This window comes from Tachysurus vachellii, chromosome 21, assembly GCF_030014155.1.
Source record: "Tachysurus vachellii isolate PV-2020 chromosome 21, HZAU_Pvac_v1, whole genome shotgun sequence".
NCBI lineage: Eukaryota > Metazoa > Chordata > Actinopteri > Siluriformes > Bagridae > Tachysurus > Tachysurus vachellii.
In genome coordinates this window covers 17,117,604-17,139,851 of record NC_083480.1, presented here as the reverse complement: position 1 = coordinate 17,139,851, position 22,248 = coordinate 17,117,604, and the positions used below count along the sequence as shown (strand labels likewise).

General features: G+C 41.9%; 2 protein-coding genes across 4 annotated transcripts in view; one reads left to right on the top strand and one right to left on the bottom strand.

Annotated features, from left to right (window-relative positions):
- Nucleotides 1–2,852: 2,852 nt before the first annotated feature.
- Nucleotides 2,853–17,427, bottom strand: cdr2a (cerebellar degeneration-related protein 2a). Of its 2 annotated transcripts, XR_009650177.1 has the most exons (6): nt 17,146–17,427; nt 13,061–13,173; nt 10,938–11,086; nt 10,592–10,762; nt 5,572–7,029; nt 2,853–5,519 (listed from the first exon to the last, which is right to left on the bottom strand). XR_009650177.1 is itself a non-coding variant. In XM_060897317.1 (5 exons), exons 1-5 carry the CDS (start codon nt 17,219–17,221, stop codon nt 6,291–6,293), a joined length of 1,248 nt encoding a protein of 415 aa, XP_060753300.1. In that variant the 5' UTR covers nt 17,222–17,427; the 3' UTR covers nt 2,853–6,290. The 2 variants fall into 2 exon arrangements, 1 of the variants encoding a protein (XP_060753300.1); XM_060897317.1 differs by having other exon boundaries at nt 2,853–7,029.
- A 171-nt stretch (nt 17,428–17,598) lies between these two features.
- Nucleotides 17,599–22,248, top strand: part of mfsd13al (major facilitator superfamily domain containing 13a-like) — a 14,835-nt gene continuing 10,185 nt past the window's right edge. Inside the window, exons 1-2 of one of the 2 annotated variants that reach the window (XM_060897315.1) lie at nt 17,599–17,857; nt 21,815–22,248. The exon at nt 21,815–22,248 is cut by the window's right edge and continues 286 nt beyond it. In XM_060897315.1, coding sequence (XP_060753298.1) covers nt 17,702–17,857; nt 21,815–22,248 — 590 coding nt within the window. In that variant the 5' untranslated portion in view covers nt 17,599–17,701. Of the gene's footprint in view, nt 17,858–19,615; nt 19,768–21,814 lie in introns of those variants that run through there. The other variant, XM_060897316.1, reaches the window with a different exon arrangement.

Sequence of the window (22,248 nt, the reverse complement as noted above, 5' to 3'; positions counted from 1 at the left end):
GCCTCGGTGGAAAAGGGGCAAGAGAGACGATCAGGCTAGGAACTCGGAACACTGGGAGCTCGGGAGTAGCGTATACTGTATAGCTCAACAGAGAGAGAGAAAATTGTTAGGTATGACTGTAATCAGGTTATGGACAATGTAAATTATGGGCAAAGTGCAGACATGGACTCTGGCAAGATTAGCTATGACATCATAACTAAAAGGCTAGAGCCGGAAGGGCTTCCTGGGATATAAAGCGTCCCACCACTCTACAGTCTGCAAACCTGAGCAACTTGCAATGGTTGTAAGCCGGCAACATCTGCGAGAAAGAGCTCTGCCCCCTGCTGGAGACTTGAGGTACTAACAAATAGCCTGCACCTTTTGATCGAAGTATGTGTGACGGATCATAAAAAAAACAAAATATCACTCAGGTACTGTGGCAGGAGACCGTTAAGTGCTTTATAGGTTAATAATAGTATTTTATAATCAACGTGAAACTTGACTGATATCCAGTGCAATGAGGATAAGATAGAAGTGATGTGGTCGAGAAGACAATGTTTCTGAGATGAAAGAAGGCTACGCTTGTGGTATTATTTATGTGAGCTTCAAATGAGAGACAAATGGTATCAATAATCACACCGAGGTCTTTTACTGCTGCACATGATGTAATAGAAAGACCATCCAGATTTACTCTGTCATCAGAAATATGGATTTTAGGAACACATTTGCTGCATGTTGTAAAACTTTAATAAAACTTTTTTATTAAACACAACCCGTCTTGTCAGGTCACGTGTGAAGCTGTAAATCTGAGAGGACGGAGTATAAAACACTGCACGTTTACCTCAGAACTTCTTTTAAATGACAGAACTGTGAGAGTCGTTTTGGATTTTCTCACAGTTCTCGCTCGTCACTCTGAACTTCCTGTCACTCAGTGAGTTGTTATTGTTCCTATAATTGCCGTGTTGTAACCTGTTGTTTGTTGTCTGGTGTTTTAGACGTAAATAATTTATGGGATGTAAAGGAGGGTAATAAAAGGTGTAATATTCCTTGTGTAATTATTTGAGTCACATGTTTAATTCCAGGTTCTAAGTTAATGACCACTGCAAGTCTTCTCAAAGCCAGTTCTCTAAATCTGAAAATACAAAATGTAAGTTTTCAATTATCATAGTAGCTTTTTCAAAAACGTTGTTGTTTCCAAGATAGTGGACAGTTTCGTTGTGCTGTATTTTTCCCCACTGCTGCCTTCTCCACTGCTGCCTTCTCCACTGCTGCCTTCTCTAAACATCGTACAAGAAATCTGTAATGGAAACCCCTCCCTCTTCCCCTGCCACAGACACATAAAGCCCTCCCCCTCCCACAGACATAAAGCCCTCCCTCTTCCCCTCCCACAGACACATAAAGCCCTCCCTCTTCCCCTCCCACAGACACATAAAGCCCTCCCCCCCACAGACATAAAGCCCTCCCTCTTCCCCTCCCACAGACACATAAAGCCCTCCCTCTTCCCCTCCCACAGACACATAAAGCCCTCCCTCTTACCCACCCAGACACATAAATCCCTCCCCCTCCCACAGACACATAAATCCCTCCCTCTTCCCCTCCCACAGACACATAAATCCCTCCCGCTTCCCCTCCTACAGACACATAAAGCCCTCCCACTTCCCCTCCCAGACACATAAATCCCTCCCCCTCCCAGACGCATAAAACCCCTCCCCCTCCCACAGACACATAATACCCTGCCTCTTCGCCTCCCCCCCACAGACACATAAATCCCTCCCTCTTCCCCTCCCACAGACACATAAATCCCTCCCCCTCCCCCTCTCAGACACACAAATCCTTCCCCCGACACATAAAGCCCTCCATCTTCGCCTCCCCCTCCCACAGACACATAAAGCCCTCCCTCTTACCCACCCCAGACATAAATCCCTCCCCCTCCCACAGACACGTAAAGCCCTTCCTCTTCCCCTCCCACAGACACATAAAGCCCTCCCTCTTCCCCTCCCACAGACACATAAATCCCTCCCACTTCACCTCCTACAGACATACAGCCCTCCCTCTTCCAATCCCAGACACATAAATCCCTCCCTCTTCCTCTCCCACAGACACATAAATCCCTCCCGCTCCCCCGCCCACAGACACATAAAGCCCTCCCACTTCCCCTCCCAGACACATAAATCCCTCCCCCTCCCACAGACACATAAATCCCTCCCCCTCCCACAGACACATAAATCCCTCCCCCTCCCACAGACACATAAATCCCTCCCTCTTCCCCTCCCACAGACACATAAATCCCTCCCTCTTCCCCTCCCACAGACACATAAATCCCTCCCTCTTCCCCTCCCACAGACACAAAAATCCCACCCCCACCCACACACACAAAAAACCCACCCCCACCCACACACACATAAATCCCTCCCCCTCCCACAGACACATAAATCCCTTCCCCTTCCCACAGACACATAAATCCCTCCCTCTTCCCCTCCCACAGACACATAAATCCCTCCCTCTTCCCCTCCCACAGACACATAAATCCCTCCCCCTCCCACAGACACATAAATCCCTCCCCCTCCCACAGACACATAAATCCCTTCCCACTCCCACAGACACATAAATCCCTCCCACTTCCCACAGACACATAAAGCCCTCCCTCATTATCCCAGTTATAAGAGTTTCATCTCCTCATACACGACCTCATGTTAATACAAAGAAAAATAAATATTTAAAAGGAGTTGCAGAGATCACGGACAGCTCTGTCAAACGTACGCAGCTACAGTTAGCTTTCTTTGGTAATGTAGTCAAGGCCACACCCACAGAGATGAACAATGTTATTTTGCAGATAAAACAGACTTATATCTAATAAACACACATGAGACTCGTTGAATTGCAAATCTTTCTTTAATCGGCCATTTTGAACCGAATCGAGCGTTAGCTGCTGTTCGTGCCTCTCAGAAACTCTTCTTATTTTTTTAAAGGCATTTTTAATGGCATTCATCTACAAAGTTCAGCACCATATTACAGGTTATGCATATTAGGGTTTATAAGCAGTTAATGACCAGGTCAAACATTCTCAGTACAGTACAGACGACTGAGTCAGGAAAGAAAAATACAATCAGGGAGGGAAACGATCAGGAATGGACTTTGTGTGACAGTGTGTGTATACGCTGGTTCACACTTAGGTCAAGCTTCATTCAAGCATTAGCATAAAAAACGTAACTATTTTAACTTCTTAGCCTTTAAAGTTGTCCAACTGGATTGAAGACTCTGATCTCTACACATTACGTTCATCTATTAAGTAAATTCTGAAATAAATATATTACGATATCCGCCTCGCTAATAGGAATATGCAAATGAGCCGTTTGACCGATCGGCGTTCCCACGGCTGGATTCGTCGAACACGTCACGCGATCCGACCGATCGGTAAACGTCTAAACGCTACAAGTTGACTTTTATCTACGACTTATTGCTATAAACAGATCTCTAGTATTCAGGATATTTAAGTTTGTTAGGAAATTATTAACATTTATCACGTTAAATAAAACTCATGCTATAGTTGTGACCTAAGGAAGCACTAATAGAACATTTCTAGTCAAGTATTTTTATTTACTCCATTTTTCCACTTTTTTTTTTTTTTTTTTACTTTTACTTGGTTTCTAAGATTCTGGGATTTTTTCCAATCTGTAAATAGACAATCAGAAAATTCGACATGAGCTTAATGTCTGACGCAAAGCACAGGTGCCAAAACTTATGGTTTAAGCACAGATTTTTATGACTTTTGACCTGTTGCTACGGTGATAAAGTGATCCTGCTTTTTTTTTGCTCAACTTTATACAAGTGACCTCTGACCTGCGGGAAAAATAAATAAAAAAATGGAAAAAAATTCTGTCATCTACTGAACTGCAGGAATTCGGCTGGTTATGCAGAACAAGGTAAGTCTTGTTTTAGATTTTCTGGTAAACAGTAACTGAAGACCTCAGATAAAGAATTAAAGGCTTCAACATCAATGGACAGAAGCTGAGCTCGTCATCTCAAGAACATTCAAATGACCCAGATTTCAAGAAATCAAATAAAGTTGTCCAAATGGAGTAAATACGTGAACCCGAGATATTTTACAAAGTTTCCCCAACAAACAATAAAAAAAACCCTCAAAGTCGAAACACCTTCCTTCGTATTTCTTCTTCTTCTTGTACGTGCAAAAACATCCTGCGTCACGTCACAACCGCGTGTTTAAACATCTCTAACATTTCCTTACACAAACTTTCACTGTCCATCATATCATCTCCATCACATCATCTCCATCACATCATCATCATCTAAATCACATCATCATCATCTCCATTACCCTCCCAATCATCATCATCTCCATCACAGCATCATCATCATCATCTCCATCACAGCATCATCATCATCTCCATCACCCTCACAATCATCACCATCTCCATCACCCTCACAATCATAATCACCCTCACATAATAATCATCATCTCCATCATCTTCACCATTGCATCATCTGTCCATCACGTTCACGTTGTCTCACTTCTGAAACGTGACAATAATAAACGCTCCATCCCACATCAGGAAGCCTGGAAATGTTAAAGGAACAATTTTTCAACAACCTTTTTTTTTTTTTTTTTTTTGCAATTCTTTTTGCATTCTTTGTATGATGTGCACTCAAGTTTCTTTTGTCAAAATGAGCACTTTAGCGTTTTTTTTCCCCGTCCCCGGGGGGGGGGTTTCCCATCCCCGTCCCCGTCCACTGTTAATACGTCAACAGTCAGTGAGAGGAAACAAAATTTCGATAACGATAACCGTGACGTCCCCCGGTGATGTCAGCGGGAGACACAACATCGTTCTCGAGGGGGAAGAAAACAAAGAAATAAAACAAGGACCGACGAGTTAGCACCAGCTCTCAGCTCATCGTCACGGCTCCAGTGCAAAACCCAGACGAGAACAAACAAACATCGACAACATTTAGAGCAAATTAGAGCAAGTTTCCTGTCCCGACTCTTTAATCCCCTTTAAGTGGGGATTCGGTACGAGGTTAAGGATCGTCGAGTTTTTATAAATCTATGAAGAAACACATCGACTCAGTGTTTGCAATGCAAAAAAAAGAAATAAATAAATACACAGTGACTAAACAAAACGACCAAAATAAATAAAAAAATAAAATAAAGCTCTTATTAGATCGACATCCACTGGAAATAAACAATAAATACAATTAAAAAAAACCTGAAATGCATAAAATAGAATAAAGTGCAGAGCGGCAGAAGGTTCCAGAAACGTTTCACTCCGACGTGTCAGTACTGTTAGATGTCAGTACTGTTAGATGTCTGTACAGTGAGATGTTAGTACTGTTAGATGTCTGTACAGTGTGTATCTGTGTATTTATTAGTTAGTGTGAGGGGTGTGTGTGTTTGTGTGTTTAAACCTGTACGGTGTGTGTGTTAGAACCTGCAGTGTGTGTTTAAACCTGGACGGTAGGTGTGTGTGTTTAAACCTGGACGGTGTGTGTGTTAGAACCTGCACAGTGTGTGTGTGTGTTTAAACCTGGATGGTGTGTGTGTGTGTTTAAACCTGGACGGTGTGTGTGTGTTTAAACCTGGACGGTGTGTGTGTGTTTAAACCTGGACAGTGTGTGTGTTAGTGTGAGTTGTGTGTGTATCTGTGTATTTATTAGTTAGTGTGAGGTGTGTGTGTGTGTGTTTAAACCTGTACGGTGTGTGTGTTAGAACCTGCACAGTGTGTGTGTTTAAACCTGGACAGCGTGTGTGTGTTAGTGTGAGGTGTGCATGTGTTTAAAACTGGATAGTGTGTGTTAGTGTGAGTTGTGTATATGTGTGTATTTATTAGTTAGTGTGAGGTGTGTGTGTTTAATCCTGGACATATCACACGGAACAGACACACTGCAGGGCCACTAGGGGGCAGCAGACACAACTCATGCCAGTCTAAGCCCCAAGTGTTCACATCAGGTGTAGAAACATTTCACTGTGATTTAAAGTTTAGTGACTGACACGTGACTGACACGTGACTGACACGTGAAATAAAACAAAATGAACATTCATTTCTGAAATGTAACATCAAATCAATGCAGAAAGTAAAAGCGGTACTGAAGCGCCGTGTCGGCCGAGCCGAGTGTCTCTCATGGCTGTATGTCTGACACCAGTGTTAATGCTCGTTGGGCTCCTGAGCACACGCCTGATATCCCACTGTGTCCCAGGCTGCACCTTCCACATGAATGAAAACAAACGTGCGACGTTTTTAAAATGGACGGAGGCTGATAATAATACTGCTGTTTAAATCCCCACACAGACACAGAGCTCAGAGTGTGTGCTTGTGCCTGGGCTTGGTACGGTTTTCACTCAGGTCCTCTTTGGTCTTCTGAATACAAGTGAAGATCTCCTTGAAGAGAGCCCTGTACTCGGGCTGGTAGGTGTCGTCCGTTAGGGAGGCGGGTCGAGTTTTGAGGGAGGCGGTGGGAGTCTGGACGGCTTTGTGACTGGGGTCTCCGCCGTGGCAGCGCAACAGCAGCTCCTCGTATTTGGTCTTCAGGACACTGTACTGCGCGTCCACCTCGTTCAGCAGAGAGATGCCACGCTGCCTCACCGCCTCAGATCGCCGTATACAAGTCAGATCGTGCACGCGTCTCAGCTCCTGTTCGGACCCGTCCTCTTCCTCTACCTCTATCACCTCTGCCCCTGACTCCGCCCCTTTCTCCTCGGTGAGGAAGAACACGGCATCGGCTATGAGCGAGTCTGTAGGTCTAACGCGCGATGTTTCAGAGCGCCACAACTGCCGAAGCTCCTCCACCTCCGCCTCTAGCTCGGCCTGGTGACGCCGCGTCCCCTCCAGCTGTGCCAGCTGTTCCTCCAGCGCTCGGTTCTCTCGCTCTGCCAGCTCTGTAACCTTCTCCGCCGCTTCCCGGCGTTCGCGCTCGCTGCCCAGCTGGGTGTGTAGACTACGCAGTGCACTCTGAAGGGCCGATTTCTCCTCCTCCACCAGACCACCATCCAGCGCCCACCACGAGCGATCATCACTGAGGCTCTCTGAGCTCAGATGCCTGCACACACACACACACACACACACACACACACACACACACACACACACAGAGAGAGAGAGAGAGAGAGAGAGAGAGAGAGAGAGAGAGAGAGAGAGAGAGCTTAAATCACAGACTGCTTTCAAGTTTGACAGATTTATGCTAAGAATGGATAAACATGTTGATTAATTAAAGCATGATGGATGGTTGAGTCGACAGACAGACAGAGATGGATAAATATCAATTAAGGGATGAAGGATGACTCAAAGAATGGATTAAGGAGTGTGACAGACAGACAGACAGACAAGTAGACAGAGACAGATAAGTAGACAGACAGACAAGTAGACAGACAGACATACAGACAAGTAGACAGACAGACATACAGACAGACAGACAAGTAGACAGACAGACATACAGACAGACAAGTAGACAGACAGACAAGTAGACAGACAGACAAGTAGACAGACAGACATACAGACATACAGACAAGTAGACAGACAGATAAGTAGACAGACAGACAGATAAGTAGACATACAGACAGATAAGTAGACAGACAGACAAGTAGACAGACAGATAAGTAGACATACAGACAGATAAGTAGACAGACAGACAAGTAGACAGACAGACAAGTAGACAGACAGACAAGTAGACAGACAGACAGACACGTAGACAGACAGATAAGTAGACAGACAGATAAGTAGACAGACAGACAGATAAGTAGACAGACAGACAGATAAGTAGACAGACAGACAGATAAGTATACAGACAGACAGATAAGTAGACAGACAGACAGACATACAGACAAGTAGACAGACAGACAAGTAGACAGACAGACAAGTAGACAGACAGACAAGTAGACAGACAGACAGACAAGTAGACAGACAGACAGATAAGTAGACAGACAGACAGACAGATAAGTAGACAGACAGACAGATAAGTAGACAGACAGACAAGTAGACAGACAGACAAGTAGACAGACAGACAGACAGATAAGTAGACAGACAGACAAGTAGACAGACAGATAAGTAGACAGACAGATAAGTAGACAGACAGACAGACAGACAGATAAGTAGACAGACAGACAGACAGACAAGTAGACAGACAGACAAGTAGACAGACAGACAAGTAGACAGACAGACATACAGACAGACAGACAAGTAGACAGACAGACAAGTAGACAGACAGACAAGTAGACAGACAGACAGACAGACAGACAGACAGACAGACAGATAAGTAGACAGACAGATAAGTAGACAGACAGATAAGTAGACAGACAGATAAGTAGACAGACAGACAGACAGATAAGTAGACAGACAGAGACAAGTAGACAGACAGACAGACAGATAAGTAGACAGACAGACAGATAAGTAGACAGACAGACAGATAAGTAGACAGACAGACAAGTAGACAGACAGACAAGTAGACAGACAGACAAGTAGACAGACAGACAGATAAGTAGACAGACAGATAAGTAGACAGACAGATAAGTAGACAGACAGATAAGTAGACAGACAGACAGACAAGTAGACAGACAGACAAGTAGACAGACAGATAAGTAGACAGACAGATAAGTAGACAGACAGACAGACAGACAGATAAGTAGACAGACAGACAGACAGACAAGTAGACAGACAGACAAGTAGACAGACAGACAAGTAGACAGACAGACATACAGACAGACAGACAAGTAGACAGACAGACAAGTAGACAGACAGACAAGTAGACAGACAGACAGACAGACAGACAGACAGACAGATAAGTAGACAGACAGATAAGTAGACAGACAGATAAGTAGACAGACAGATAAGTAGACAGACAGACAGACAGATAAGTAGACAGACAGAGACAAGTAGACAGACAGACAGACAGATAAGTAGACAGACAGACAGATAAGTAGACAGACAGACAAGTAGACAGACAGACAAGTAGACAGACAGACAAGTAGACAGACAGACAGATAAGTAGACAGACAGATAAGTAGACAGACAGATAAGTAGACAGACAGATAAGTAGACAGACAGACAGACAAGTAGACAGACAGACAAGTAGACAGACAGATAAGTAGACAGACAGACAGACAGATAAGTAGACAGACAGACAGACAAGTAGACAGACAGACAGACAAGTAGACAGACAGACAAGTAGACAGACAGACAAGTAGACAGACACTTAAATCAGTAAATTATATCTAACATCATTCATTTTACAAAATGCTTTTCGTGCTCCTCAGATGTTCAGTTGATCTTCATCTCTAAATATTCCTGAGTTTTTTTTAATTAAAAACAAACAAAAACAACAAACCACACAAACAGACAGCGTGGAAGACGACAGGGTGGGACAGGACAGGGTGGGACACGACAGGGTGGGACACGACAGGGTGGGACACGAAAGGGTGGGACACGAAAGGGTGGGACACGAAAGGGTGGGACACGACAACTAAAAAAAAGAAATCGAGATGGAAACGTTTTTGTTTTTTCATCTAAGTGTGTTGACTTTTAGACTAGTGTTTAATATCTTTTATACGTTTTCTCCCGTGTTCCTTTTCACTCCTTCATATTGTTACCATCCTGTCTGCTTCTCTCAGGAAGTAAAACTCAGCGCTGGTCCTTTTAAAGGAGACGCTCATTACGTCCTCAAACATTCTTGTGGTTATAAAAAGCAACAGGGCGGAAGGTCCGGAAACATCGTTTAAAAACAACGTTCACTCGGATAAAACACTGGTGTGTGTGGAGGTGTGGACCAGTGAGTGAAGTTCCTTCATACTGGACCAGTGAGTGAAGTTCCTAGTTTCTCTGGACTGTGTTCATGAACTGAAGGAATAAACTTGCTCAGTCTTGTCTTGATGAAGGTCTAACGTCTTGTGAAGGAGCCACGGCTCATGGCACGCTCCTGTGGAGCCTTTGTTTGGGTTTGAAAAGATTACATAACAGACCTGAAGATTAGAGAAGATTTGACCAGCCTCACTGGAGGGTCATGTGACCTCACCATGTTTTTGTGCAGAACGTTTCAGGAGCTTTAATGTGCTTATGCAGTGTTATAACCAGGTCACATGTTCAGGGAACTTCTAAGGAAGCAACAAGGAACTGAACTCCATACTGAACTTAACGTCGATCAGTGTAACAAAAACAATAATAAATCACAGCTGCACTGATCCACAGGTCTAAAGGAGGGTGAAGGTTTAGTCTGAAAACCTCCATCATGTCATGGTTCTAGTTTCTTTTGTCTCTAGGGCTCAAGTCAATCAGAATACGAGAAGAGGTTCAAATGAGGAGAGAAAGGGGACCGGGAGACCAGAAGGGGACCGGGGAGACCAGAAGGGGACCAGGGAGACCAAGGGGGGACCGGGGAGACCAAGGGGGGACCGGGGAGACCAAGGGGGGACCGGGGAGACCAGAAGGGGACCGGGGAGACCAGGTGGGGACCGGGGAGACGACCGGGGAGACCAGGTGGGGACCGGGGAGACGACCGGGGAGACCAGGTGGGGACCGGGGAGACCAGGTGGGGACCGGGGAGACATGTACACTTGTATCCCACATGCATAAACATGGTAGATTGGTTAATAGAACAACGTGCACAGACTCACATATCACGGTGCAGGTCGTAGAGGCAGGAGACACTCTGAGCGGCGAGGCCACGACGACGAGTTTCAGCACGTTCTCTCCTCGAGCGCTCCGACTGTGACGCCTTCAGCTCCTCCACCTGCTTCTGTAACGTCTCCATGTGAGACTGCAGACTGTCAATGGTCTCAGTCAGGCTGAAACGCCGGAGGAAGAGGAGCGATGAGGGATAGCGGCGTGATGTAGAGAACAGGTACAATACAGTATGAGGTAATAATTCTCTGGCTTCACTTCTCAGACCCCACTGTGAGAACAATGTGAGAGTCGTGTACTGAATCAGGTTTAAACACAGATCTCCATGACAGTCCTCACCTCTGGATCTTTCCCTGAGCCGTGCGGTTGTCCAGCACCAGCCGGTGGTTCGTGGTCTCCAGGTCTCGCGCTGCAACATCTAGCTGCTCGTACATTTTAGTGTGCTGATCGTTCATCTGCCTCAGTAACTCCACCTGCTTGTTCAGGTACTGAGAGAGAAACACACACACACACACACACACACACACACACACAGACACAGACACACACACACAGACACACACACACACAGACACAGACACAGACACAGACACACACACAGACACACACAGACACAGACACACACAGACACAGACACACAGACACACACACACACACACACACACACACACACACACAGACACACACACACACAGACACACACACACACACAGACACACACACACACACAGACACACACACACACACACACAGACACGACACACACACAGACACACACACACACACAGACACACACACACACACACACACACACACAGACACACACACACACACACACAGACACGACACACACACAGACACACACACACACACAGACACACACACACACAGACACACACACACACAGACACACAGACACACACACACACACACACACACACACAGACACACACACAGACACACACACAGACACACACACAGACACACACACAGACACACACACAGACACACACACACACAGACAGACACAGACACAGACAGACACAGACACAGACACACAGACACACAGACATTTTAAACTCTGTACTGTTACTGATTTCACTACACAAGCTCTGCTGATTTGGACCATGATGTTCAATTTCAAATTATTACGTAAAGGAGACATAACTTGAGACTGAATGATTCAAATAAATCTATTATTTGTTATTTTTAAATCAGAAGACATTACTGTAAGTCATCAAGTCTGCTGACCGTCTCCCTATTTCCTGTTTGTGAAGTCAGTGATGCGTAACTCAAACGACGTCACGTATGAGTGAAACATTCCACTGAAACATCAGAAATACGAGACGGAGGCAGGACAAAACAAAACAAAACAAAACAAAACAAAACAAAACAAAACAAAACGTTGGATTTCTGAGAACTGAAAACTGGACAGAACACATTCCTGCTACGTAAAGCTCGGACACTTTTTGTCTGCTTCTTTACACATAGACCAGGTCTTAACAGCAACACACCCACGTGTACGTGTGAGATGACCGGATGCCATTTCAGCAGAAAATAAACTTTGTCAGAGGCGCAGTCCCAGTTTCCGTGGTAACAACACCCGAGTGCCACATTTGTCGTTAGCTTTAAATTAATCTGCTTTCTCTTCCCTTTTTAAACTATTTCAGTCCATCAGGCATCTTTATTACACAGATTAACTGATGTTTATAGATGATGTTAGATAAATGTAAAAAAAACTATTTCTAGTTAAATCCATATTTGACAAGACAAATCTAGAGTCTAGAGTTCTGGGTCTAGAGTTCTGGGTCTAGAGTTCTGGGTCTAGAGTTCTCTAGCACTACTTTACTAGTCTCTGTAACACCAGGGACGCTGGAACTCCTGTACTGTGCAACCAGGAAAACAAACATTCACACAGACTTCAGTGTGGATACAGAAACACGTGAAGATGGTTAAAGTGATCGGACTGAACATCTGCCCCCTCTCCATCTCTCTCTCTCCCCATCTCCATCTCTCCATCTCTCTCTCTCCATCTCTCTCTCTCTCCATCTCTCTCTCTCTCCATCTCCATCTCTCTCTCTCTCCATCTCCATCTCTCTCTCCATCTCCATCTCTCTCTCCATCTCTCCATCTCCATCTCTCCATCTCCATCTCCCTCTCTCCATCTCCATCTCCCTCTCTCCATCTCCATCTCCCCCTCTCTCCATCTCCCCCTCTCTCCATCTCCATCTCTCCCTCTCTCCATCTCCATCTCTCCCTCTCTCCATCTCCATCTCCCCCTCTCTCCATCTCCATCTCTCCCTCTCTCCATCTCCATCTCCCTCTCTCCATCTCCATCTCCCTCTCTCCATCTCCATCTCCCTCTCTCCATCTCCATCTCCCTCTATCTCTCTCTCTCCCTCTCTCTCAGCATGAAGGACATGTTGTGAAATCTAGAGTATGAAGAGTAGAAGAGAACTCACCTCAATCTCCTGCAGCTGCTCCTGATTGGTGGAGTACATCTGCTGAAGACCCTGCTCAAGATCATGGTTCCTCTCCAGCAGAGACTTTCCCAACTCTGCGGCCAGATGGAGATCTACACACACGAAGAAACACACAAACAAACAAACACACACACAGTAAATAAACAGCTCTGTACATCCTGTCCGCACAAAGACAGGAATTCAACACCAACAACTGACACAAGAGCAACATGGAGCACCTCACACACACACACACACACACACACACACACACACACACACACACACACACACACACACACACACACACTCACACACACACTCACACACACACTCACACACACACTCACACACACACTCACACACACACTCACACACACACTCACACACACACTCACACACACACTCACACACACACACACACACACACACACACACACACACAATTAGAAATCACGCTCACTACTAATCACGATAATCTGATTATAGCCCGATCTTTAAGCATAAACTTATAGCCACCATTTTATTCTATTTACAGACATAATGTGAATCTTTATATCGACATCTACAACATGCTGCTCATTGAAAAGAAACTAACAAAGAAACATTCATTAATTTCCACAGTTTTCTCCTTCATACCAGCTGCTGCCTCTCACAGCAGTGTTCAAATACAAGTGTGAACAAACAAATCAGATTCCACTGGTGTTTAATCCAAAATAAAGACAGAGTCTAGACTTTAGACTTTATGAGGTTCGAGACTCGAGAGCCCACATTATGACCTTCAGGATTACAAACATCCTCATGACTGAACTTGGTGATAAAAACATGAACTGGCAACCAGAAATAAGACATCGTAATAACACTAATAATATTTTTATAGTGTGCACTGTGAATATAAACAAATACAAGAGGACGGTATTAAACCTACACTAATAGATTAAAACTGTAGAGTCTGCTGTAAGAATTTTAACGAGTAAGGAATAAAACAACATTTCCTTCCCCTGATAATCCGACGTTTTATTCATCTTGTACTATTTTATTTATTTAAAATTTATTACTATTTTAACTATTACACTTTTACACTGACTAACAAATAAAACATTTATACATATCTGACACTGGAGACTCATTACGTTAAAAAATCTGTATCCTTACTAGGGTTGCAAAATTCTGGGAATTTTCAAGGCTGGAAAGTTTCCATGGGAATTAACGGGAATACGTGGGAATTAACGAGAATACGTGGGAATTAACGAGAATACGTGGGAATTAACGAGAATACGTGGGAATTAACGAGAATACGTGGGAATTAACAGGAATAGGTGGGAATTAACAGGAATACGTGGGAATTAACGGGAATACGTGGGAATTAACGGGAATACATGGAAATAAATTGGGAATTTAAAAAAATGCAGAGTTGCCTAGAACAAGGAACTTAAATGTAGTTAAAAAATCTTGCAGCATAATTTAATGCAATTTAAGTTGAATTTGTACCCTGCGTTCCTCGGTCACTTGCACACAGCACACTGCTTACTGGAGGGCCATTGAGGCCAAACCCTCTGCATGTACTTGCATTCTTCCGTAACATGCACAGTAACACTTTATTTTAGGGTCATTTAACTAGTTGCTTATTATCATGAATATTAATAGAATATTAGAATAGGACATGGAGGATGTTGAGGAGGTCCAGGAAGAAGCCATTGAGACCTGAAAGGATTGAGAGGAAAAATGCTGAAACCAGAGACCTAATAAGCTTGAGAAAAAATGCTTCATTTTACAGCAATCATAGGGACATATGTTTATTACAATTATTAAGTTTATTATGTTTATTATAAGCATAATAATGTTTATTATGCTTTTGTGTTACTTAATGAAATAATCCATTAAAGTTCTACTTACAATTAAATCAGTCAAGACGTCATTTTTATAATTTGTATTACCTTGTATGCTTGTCTGCTTATGACCAATCAAAATGTTTATTTATGTTTGTATATGATATAGTTTATATACATTTCCTTATATTTCAAAATAATTCCCATAAATTCCCGTAAATTCCCGTAAATTTCCATAACTTCTCGTAAAGTTTCCAATTTGGAATATTCCCAAAATTCCCCAGATTAAGTTCCCGTGGAAAGTTTCCGGAAATTTACCGGAAACTTTCCGCCCCTTTGCAACCCGTGTGATGAGTAGTAAATGTGATGAGTGATTAGTAACAAATGTGATAAGTGATTAGTAAGAATGATGTGGTGAGTGATTAGTAATAAATGTGATGAGTAACAAGTAAGAATACATGATCAGTGATGAGTAATAAATGTGGTGAGTGATTAGTAACAAATGTGATGAGTGAGGAGTAATAAATGTGATGAGTGATTAGTAATAAATGTGATGAGTAAGAATACATGATAAGTGATGAGTAATAAATGTGATGAGTTAGAATGATATGTGATGAGTGATTAGTAATAAATGTGATGAGTGATTAGCAATAAGAATGATCAGAGATGAGTGATTAGTAATAAGAATGATCAGTGATGAGTGATGAGTAATAAGAATGATCAGTGATGAGTGATTAGTAATAAGAATGATCAGTGATGAGTGATGAGTAATATATGTGATGAGTACTAATAAATGTGATTAGTAATAAGAATGATCAGTGATGAGTAATAAGAATGATCAGTGATTAGTAATAAGAATGATCAGTGATTAGTAATAAGAATGATCAGTGATTAGTAATAAGAATGATCAGTGATTAGTAATAAGAATGATCAGTGATGAGTGATGAGTAATAAGAATGATCAGTGATTAGTAATAAGAATGATCAGTGATTAGTAATAAGAATGATGAGTGATGAGTAATAAGAATGATCAGTGATGAGTGATGAGTAATAAGAATGATCAGTGATGAGTGATGAGTAATAAGAATGATCAGTGATGAGTGATGAGTAATAAGAATGATCAGTGATGAGTGATGAGTAATAAGAATGATCAGTGATGAGTGATGAGTAATAAGAATGATCAGTGATGAGTGATGAGTAATAAGAATGATCAGTGATGAGTGATGAGTAATAAGAATGATCAGTGATGAGTGATGAGTAATAAGAATGATCAGTGATGAGTGATGAGTAATAAGAATGATCAGTGATGAGTGATGAGTAATAAGAATGATCAGTGATGAGTGATGAGTAATAAGAATGATCAGTGATGAGTGATGAGTAATAAGAATGATCAGTGATGAGTGATGAGTAATAAGAATGATCAGTGATGAGTGATGAGTAATAAGAATGATGAGTGATGAGTAATAAGAATGATCAGTGATGAGTGATGAGTAATAAGAATGATCAGTGATGAGTGATGAGTAATAAGAATGATCAGTGATGAGTGATGAGTAATAAGAATGATCAGTGATGAGTGATGAGTAATAAGAATGATCAGTGATGAGTAATAAGAATGATCAGAGATGAGTGATGAGTAATAAGAATGATCAGTGATGAGTGATTAGTAATAAGAATGATCAGTGATTAGTAATAAGAATGATCAGTGATGAGTGATGAGTAATAAGAATGATCAGTGATGAGTGATGAGTAATAAGAATGATCAGTGATGAGTGATGAGTAATAAGAATGATCAGTGATGAGTAATAAGAATGATCAGTGATGAGTGATTAGTAATAAGAATGATCAGTGATTAGTAATAAGAATGATCAGTGATGAGTGATGAGTAATAAGAATGATCAGTGATGAGTGATGAGTAATAAGAATGATCAGTGATGAGTGATGAGTAATAAGAATGATCAGTGATGAGTGATGAGTAATAAGAATGATCAGTGATGAGTGATGAGTAATAAGAATGATGAGTGATGAGTAATAAGAATGATCAGTGATGAGTGATGAGTAATAAGAATGATCAGTGATGAGTGATGAGTAATAAGAATGATCAGTGATGAGTGATGAGTAATAAGAATGATCAGTGATGAGTGATGAGTAATACGAATGATCAGTGATGAGTGATGAGTAATAAGAATGATCAGTGATGAGTGATGAGTAATAAGAATGATCAGTGATGAGTGATGAGTAATAAGAATGATCATGTCACCATGTTCCAGCTCCTTCCTGCTGAACCACAGCTCCTGCTCATTAAAATCCTCCTCCACGATCACATCCGTGAGCATTTTTACTCCTTTCACAAAACAAACACTGAGCTCTATTAAGTCTTCCGTCACTCGCGGAAAACCTTCTACATCGGGTCACTTTGGAAGCTGCTGTCAAGAAGAAGAAAAAATCCCAACACGCCCGGCGGCGTCGTTCTGCATCTGCGGCAACGTGGCAAACTCCATAGCAGGACGAAAATACGCGCCGCGTTCCAAATGACCTCCTCGGCCACTAAGTAGTGCACTTTAAACGCATCAGCGTGCACTGCAGAGCGCGCGCACTAGTAGGAAACATCCCGCGGATTGAAATCGAGCCAACGGGAGAGACGACGACCAATGATCGCGAACAGGGGAGGCTCGTGATCCAATCATAACGCGTGTTTGCCGTCACGTGACTCTTGTAGCTCCCAACGCCTACTTCCGTACACAATGAGTAGTTTGAGTAGTTTTGACTATTTTGTCTTCGCACGTTTATAGTTTTCTGAATCCAGACAAATAATCATGAAGGTTTTGAGGCTGTCGACACATCCAGCCTCAGTGGCTTACTGCATGACGACACTCGGCTCCAGCATGATGAACAGCATGTTTAGTTTTTATTACGTCAAACTCTTCCTGAACAAATACAACATATCAGAGGGAGATTTCCACAAGTCTCAGGTGAGACATTTCACCTGCTTTCACCTGCTACATCATCATCATGGCAAGAAGTGCATGATCATCTGCTTCTTCTGCTTCTTCTGCTTCTTCTGCTTCTTCTCAATCCTCACATCACTGCCTGTAACCCAGCAAAACGTAAAAATAATAAGTAAAAAAAAAATCTGGCTTATTTTGTCAGTTATATTTCACACAACTCTATAATAATAATAATAATAATAATAATAATAATAATAATAATAAGTATGCAAGAGAATAAGAATGGTACTTTGCAAGCACCATTGATAATGATGATGATGATGATGATGATGATGATGATGATGATGATGATAATAATAATAATAATAATAATAATAATAATAATGAATGTCTAACAAATATAAAAAAATTTAATATCAAAATAATATTTAAAAAAAATTGGCTTATTTTGTCCGTTATATTTCACACAACTCTATAATAATAATAATAATAATAATAATAATAATAATAATAATAATAAATTTCTAACAAATATAACAAATATAATATAAAAATAATATTTAAAAAAATTTGCCTTATTTTGTCCGTTATATTTCACACAACTCTATACTACTACTACTAATACTAATAATAAATGTCTAAGATATATGAATCTGCTTCAGATATAAAAATATAATATATATAAATAATATTTTATTATTATTATCTTATTTTGTCTGTTCTATTTCACACAACTCTATATATAAAAAAAAATAATAATAATAATTCTAAATGTCTAAGATATATAAATCTGCTTCAACTATAACAATATAATATAAAGATAATATTAAAAACAATTTGTCTGTTATATTTCACATAACTCTAGATATAAAATATAATAAATAATAATAATAATAATAATAATAATAATAATAATAATAGGAGGTATAACATGAGATAGATAAGTGTAAGAATATGTGTTTATGTAAAAAGGTTTTAGATGAAAAATACTAATGTACAGTGTAATGATATTGATCTATTTTGGCACAGTTAAGGAACTAGGAAGTTGTCACTCATATGAGGATGAGGATGAGGATGAGGTTCCCCTTTGAGTCTGGTTCCTCTCAAGGTTTCTTCCTTTACCGTCTAAGGGAGTTTTTCCTCCCCACAGTCACCTGAGTCACCTCAGACTTGCTCATTGGGGATAAATACAAACACATTTAAATATATCTAATATTAATCTTGAATTTTTGTATTATACTAATCTTTATATTATTCTTTATATTAACCTTTTGTTCTATGTTTATGTTCCGTAAAGCTGCTTTGAGACGTCAATTGTTAAAAGCGCTATAGAAATAAATTTGATTTGAATTGAATTGAATAGAATAAGTTTAGCAGTAGCAGGTAAACGTGCACTTGATTTTCTTTCCCTCGTTGATTATTGCACTGACATCCTGATGAAAACTCTGTAATCATCTGTAAACAAACGTCTTCCTCACGTCTCGCTCCACAGGGGTGTTAATATGAAGCTCAATATGAAAATAGACACTCTGGAATTTTTGGAGTTTCATCACGATTTCTGTTTTTATCTACAACACTAGAGGTGATATTTTCATAGAAAAGATCTGAAAAGTTTCTAAACGGTTATTTTTTTTCCCCACACAGATGTTTGTATGTTCAGAGTAAATGTTGATATCAAACCCATTTCTGCTCTCTGAGACGCTCCAAGTGTTAGGGTTAGGGTTTGTTCATCTAAAAAGCAGCTCAGATTTCTCTTTAACACTAAAATCCAGTGTAAGATTATCGACGATCTGATCTGTGTTTCTCCTCACAGCTTCCTTAGTGCTTCTTTAGATAGTTCGAGTCTCAAAGCCTCCTGAAGAGATTGAACATGCTGCTCTCACCGACAGGGAGACAATCGAATGGTTTCCCAAGATGGACAGACCAAAGAACACGTAAATATACTAGATTTAATGCATAATGCATTAGATTTAATGCTGATCATCTAGTTGGATATGAGCAGACTGAAGTTTAGGAAGGTGACAGACAAAAGGTTTTGGGTTTGGCAGATTGCACACCTTCATGTGAAACCAGCTGACAGCCAGCTCTGGTTTCATTTGTAAGCCTGATGCTAACCTTTGCGGCGTTCTTTCACAAGTCTGAGAAAGCATGCAACTGGATAGTCTGGTTCCTCTCAAGGTTTCTTCCTCTTCCATCTAATGGAGTTTTCCCTCACCTCAGTCGCCACAGTCAACTCATTAGAGATAAATACAAACTATAAATATAAGTCTAAAAAATATAAGTCTAATATGAAAAGTGACGTGACATACGCCTAAGTACGGTGACCCATACTCAGAATTTGTTCTCTGCATTTAGCCCATCCAAAGTGCACACACACACACACAGCAGTGAACACACACACACAGTGAACACACACTCAGAGCAGTGGGCAGCCATTTATGCTGTGGTGCCCGGGGAGCAGTTGGGGGGGGGGTCGGTGCCTTGCTCAAGGGCACCTCAGTTGTGGTATTGCCGGCCTGAGACTCGAACCCACAGCCTTAGGGTTAGGAGTCAAACCATCTAACCATTAGGCCACGACTTCCCCAAATTTTCGCATATCCCAGGTTATTATGAGCCTGGGGTCAGAGCGCAGGGTCAGCCATCGTGCGGCGCCCCTGGAGCAGGTGAGGTTAAGGGCCTTGTTCAAGGACCCAACGTAGATGTCTCAGCAGCTTGTGGGCTTCAACCCTGACCTTCTGATTAGGAACCCAGCGCCTTGACTGCTGGTCCATCACGTAATATTAATCTTGAGTTTTTATATTATATTAATCTTGTATAATAAACTTTTTGTACTATATTTCTAATGTTCTGTGAAGCTGCTTTGAGACAACGTCCATTGTTAAAAGAGCTTTACAAATACATTCGAATCGAATTGAATTGAACTCGGGAATTCTACACTTTTCCAGACTTCTTAGACCTGCACATGAAGTTTTACATTAGAAATCAGACTCTCAAAATACAAAACTCGGCTTTTCCGTTAGTTTTCTTTTCAATTTTTAAACTTTACACTTCTGTAAAACTTAATACGTTTTCAAAGGATGAGTTTTCCTGACTTCCCCCTGACTTCCACAGGAAACCTATCATGGTTCATATGAGGTTCATGTTTTAGATCAGACTTGTATTTTATAATACTGATTAAGTCTGGAAATTTACAAAGTAGGAAAAATGGGAATTCTAGATTTTTCCCAGACTTTATAGATTTGTACAGGAGCTCTAGGACACAGGACAGTAAGCACGAGGTTGAAATTTGAAATCAGATTTACGGATGAGGGGTCACGGTGGCTTAGTGGTTAGCACATTCGCCTCACACCTCCAGGGTTGGGGGTTCGATTCCCACCTCCACCTTGTGTGTGTGGAGTTTGCATGTTCTCCCCGTGCCTCGGGGGTTTCCTCCGGGTACTCCGGTTTCCTCCCCCAGTCCAAAGACATGCATGGTAGGTTGATTGGCATCTCTGGAAAATTGTCCGTAGTGTGTGAGTGCGTGAGTGAATGAGAGTGTGTGTGTGTGCCCTGTGATGGGTTGGCACTCCGTCCAGGGTGTATCCTGCCTTGATGCCCGATGACGCCTGAGATAGGCACAGGCTCCCCGTGACCCGAGGTAGTTCGGATAAGCGGTAGAAAATGAATGAGTGAGTGAGTGAGAATCAGATTTACGGATGAAAAATTCCTAATACGTTTTCTTAGATTTCATAATTTTATAAATTTCAGAAAAGTCTGGAAAAATATCCAAGGTATGGAAAATAAGAAACAGATATTTTTCCTAGACCTTTTCGAGATCCCTGTTTCCGATATTTCCGAAATTTAGATTTAAAATTACGGAAATTTTGAAACTATGGAAAAATCAGGGATAGTCTTTTGTCTAAATAATGCAGGAATCCTGTAGAATATTCCTGGTGCTTTTTTCCTGTCTCGTGGTTATAATCCACTTCTTGTCTTGCTCAGGTGGTGTACATGATCTGGAACGCGCTGAACGACCCGCTCTTCGGCTACCTGCAGGACAACTCTCGCATTCCATGCTGCTCTCAGCGCCGGATGTCCATCCTGTATGGCGCTCCTTTCTACAGCCTGGCCTTTCTGCTCGCCTGGTTCCCGTGGCGATCGTACGAGGCGGGCGACTGGCTGAGCGGCATGCACCTGGTCATCACGCTGTGTGCCTTTGACGGCATGCTGACCTTCGTGCTCCTGGCCCAGTGCGCCCTCTTCGCCGAGATCTCGGAGAACCACCAGATCCGGCTGAGGCTCATCAAGTACAGCCAGGTGGCGTCTCTTATCGGCTCGTCCAGCGTGCTGTTCTGTGGCCTCATCTCCCAAAACATGGACGACTTCTTTGCCTTCCAGGTCTTCTGCGTCTTGGTGGCGCTGCTAGGATGCGCCTG

Coding starts and splice junctions, on each gene's coding strand:
- cdr2a (XM_060897317.1), bottom strand. CDS start 17,221: ATGCTCACGGATGTGATCGTGGAGGAGGATTTTAATGAGCAGGAGCTG. Junction 13,174..17,145: donor CAGGAAGGAGCTGGAACATG/GTGACATGATCA, acceptor TCGTGTGTGTAG/ATCTCCATCTGGCCGCAGAG. Junction 11,087..13,060: donor AGCAGCTGCAGGAGATTGAG/GTGAGTTCTCTT, acceptor TTTCTCTCTCAG/TACCTGAACAAGCAGGTGGA.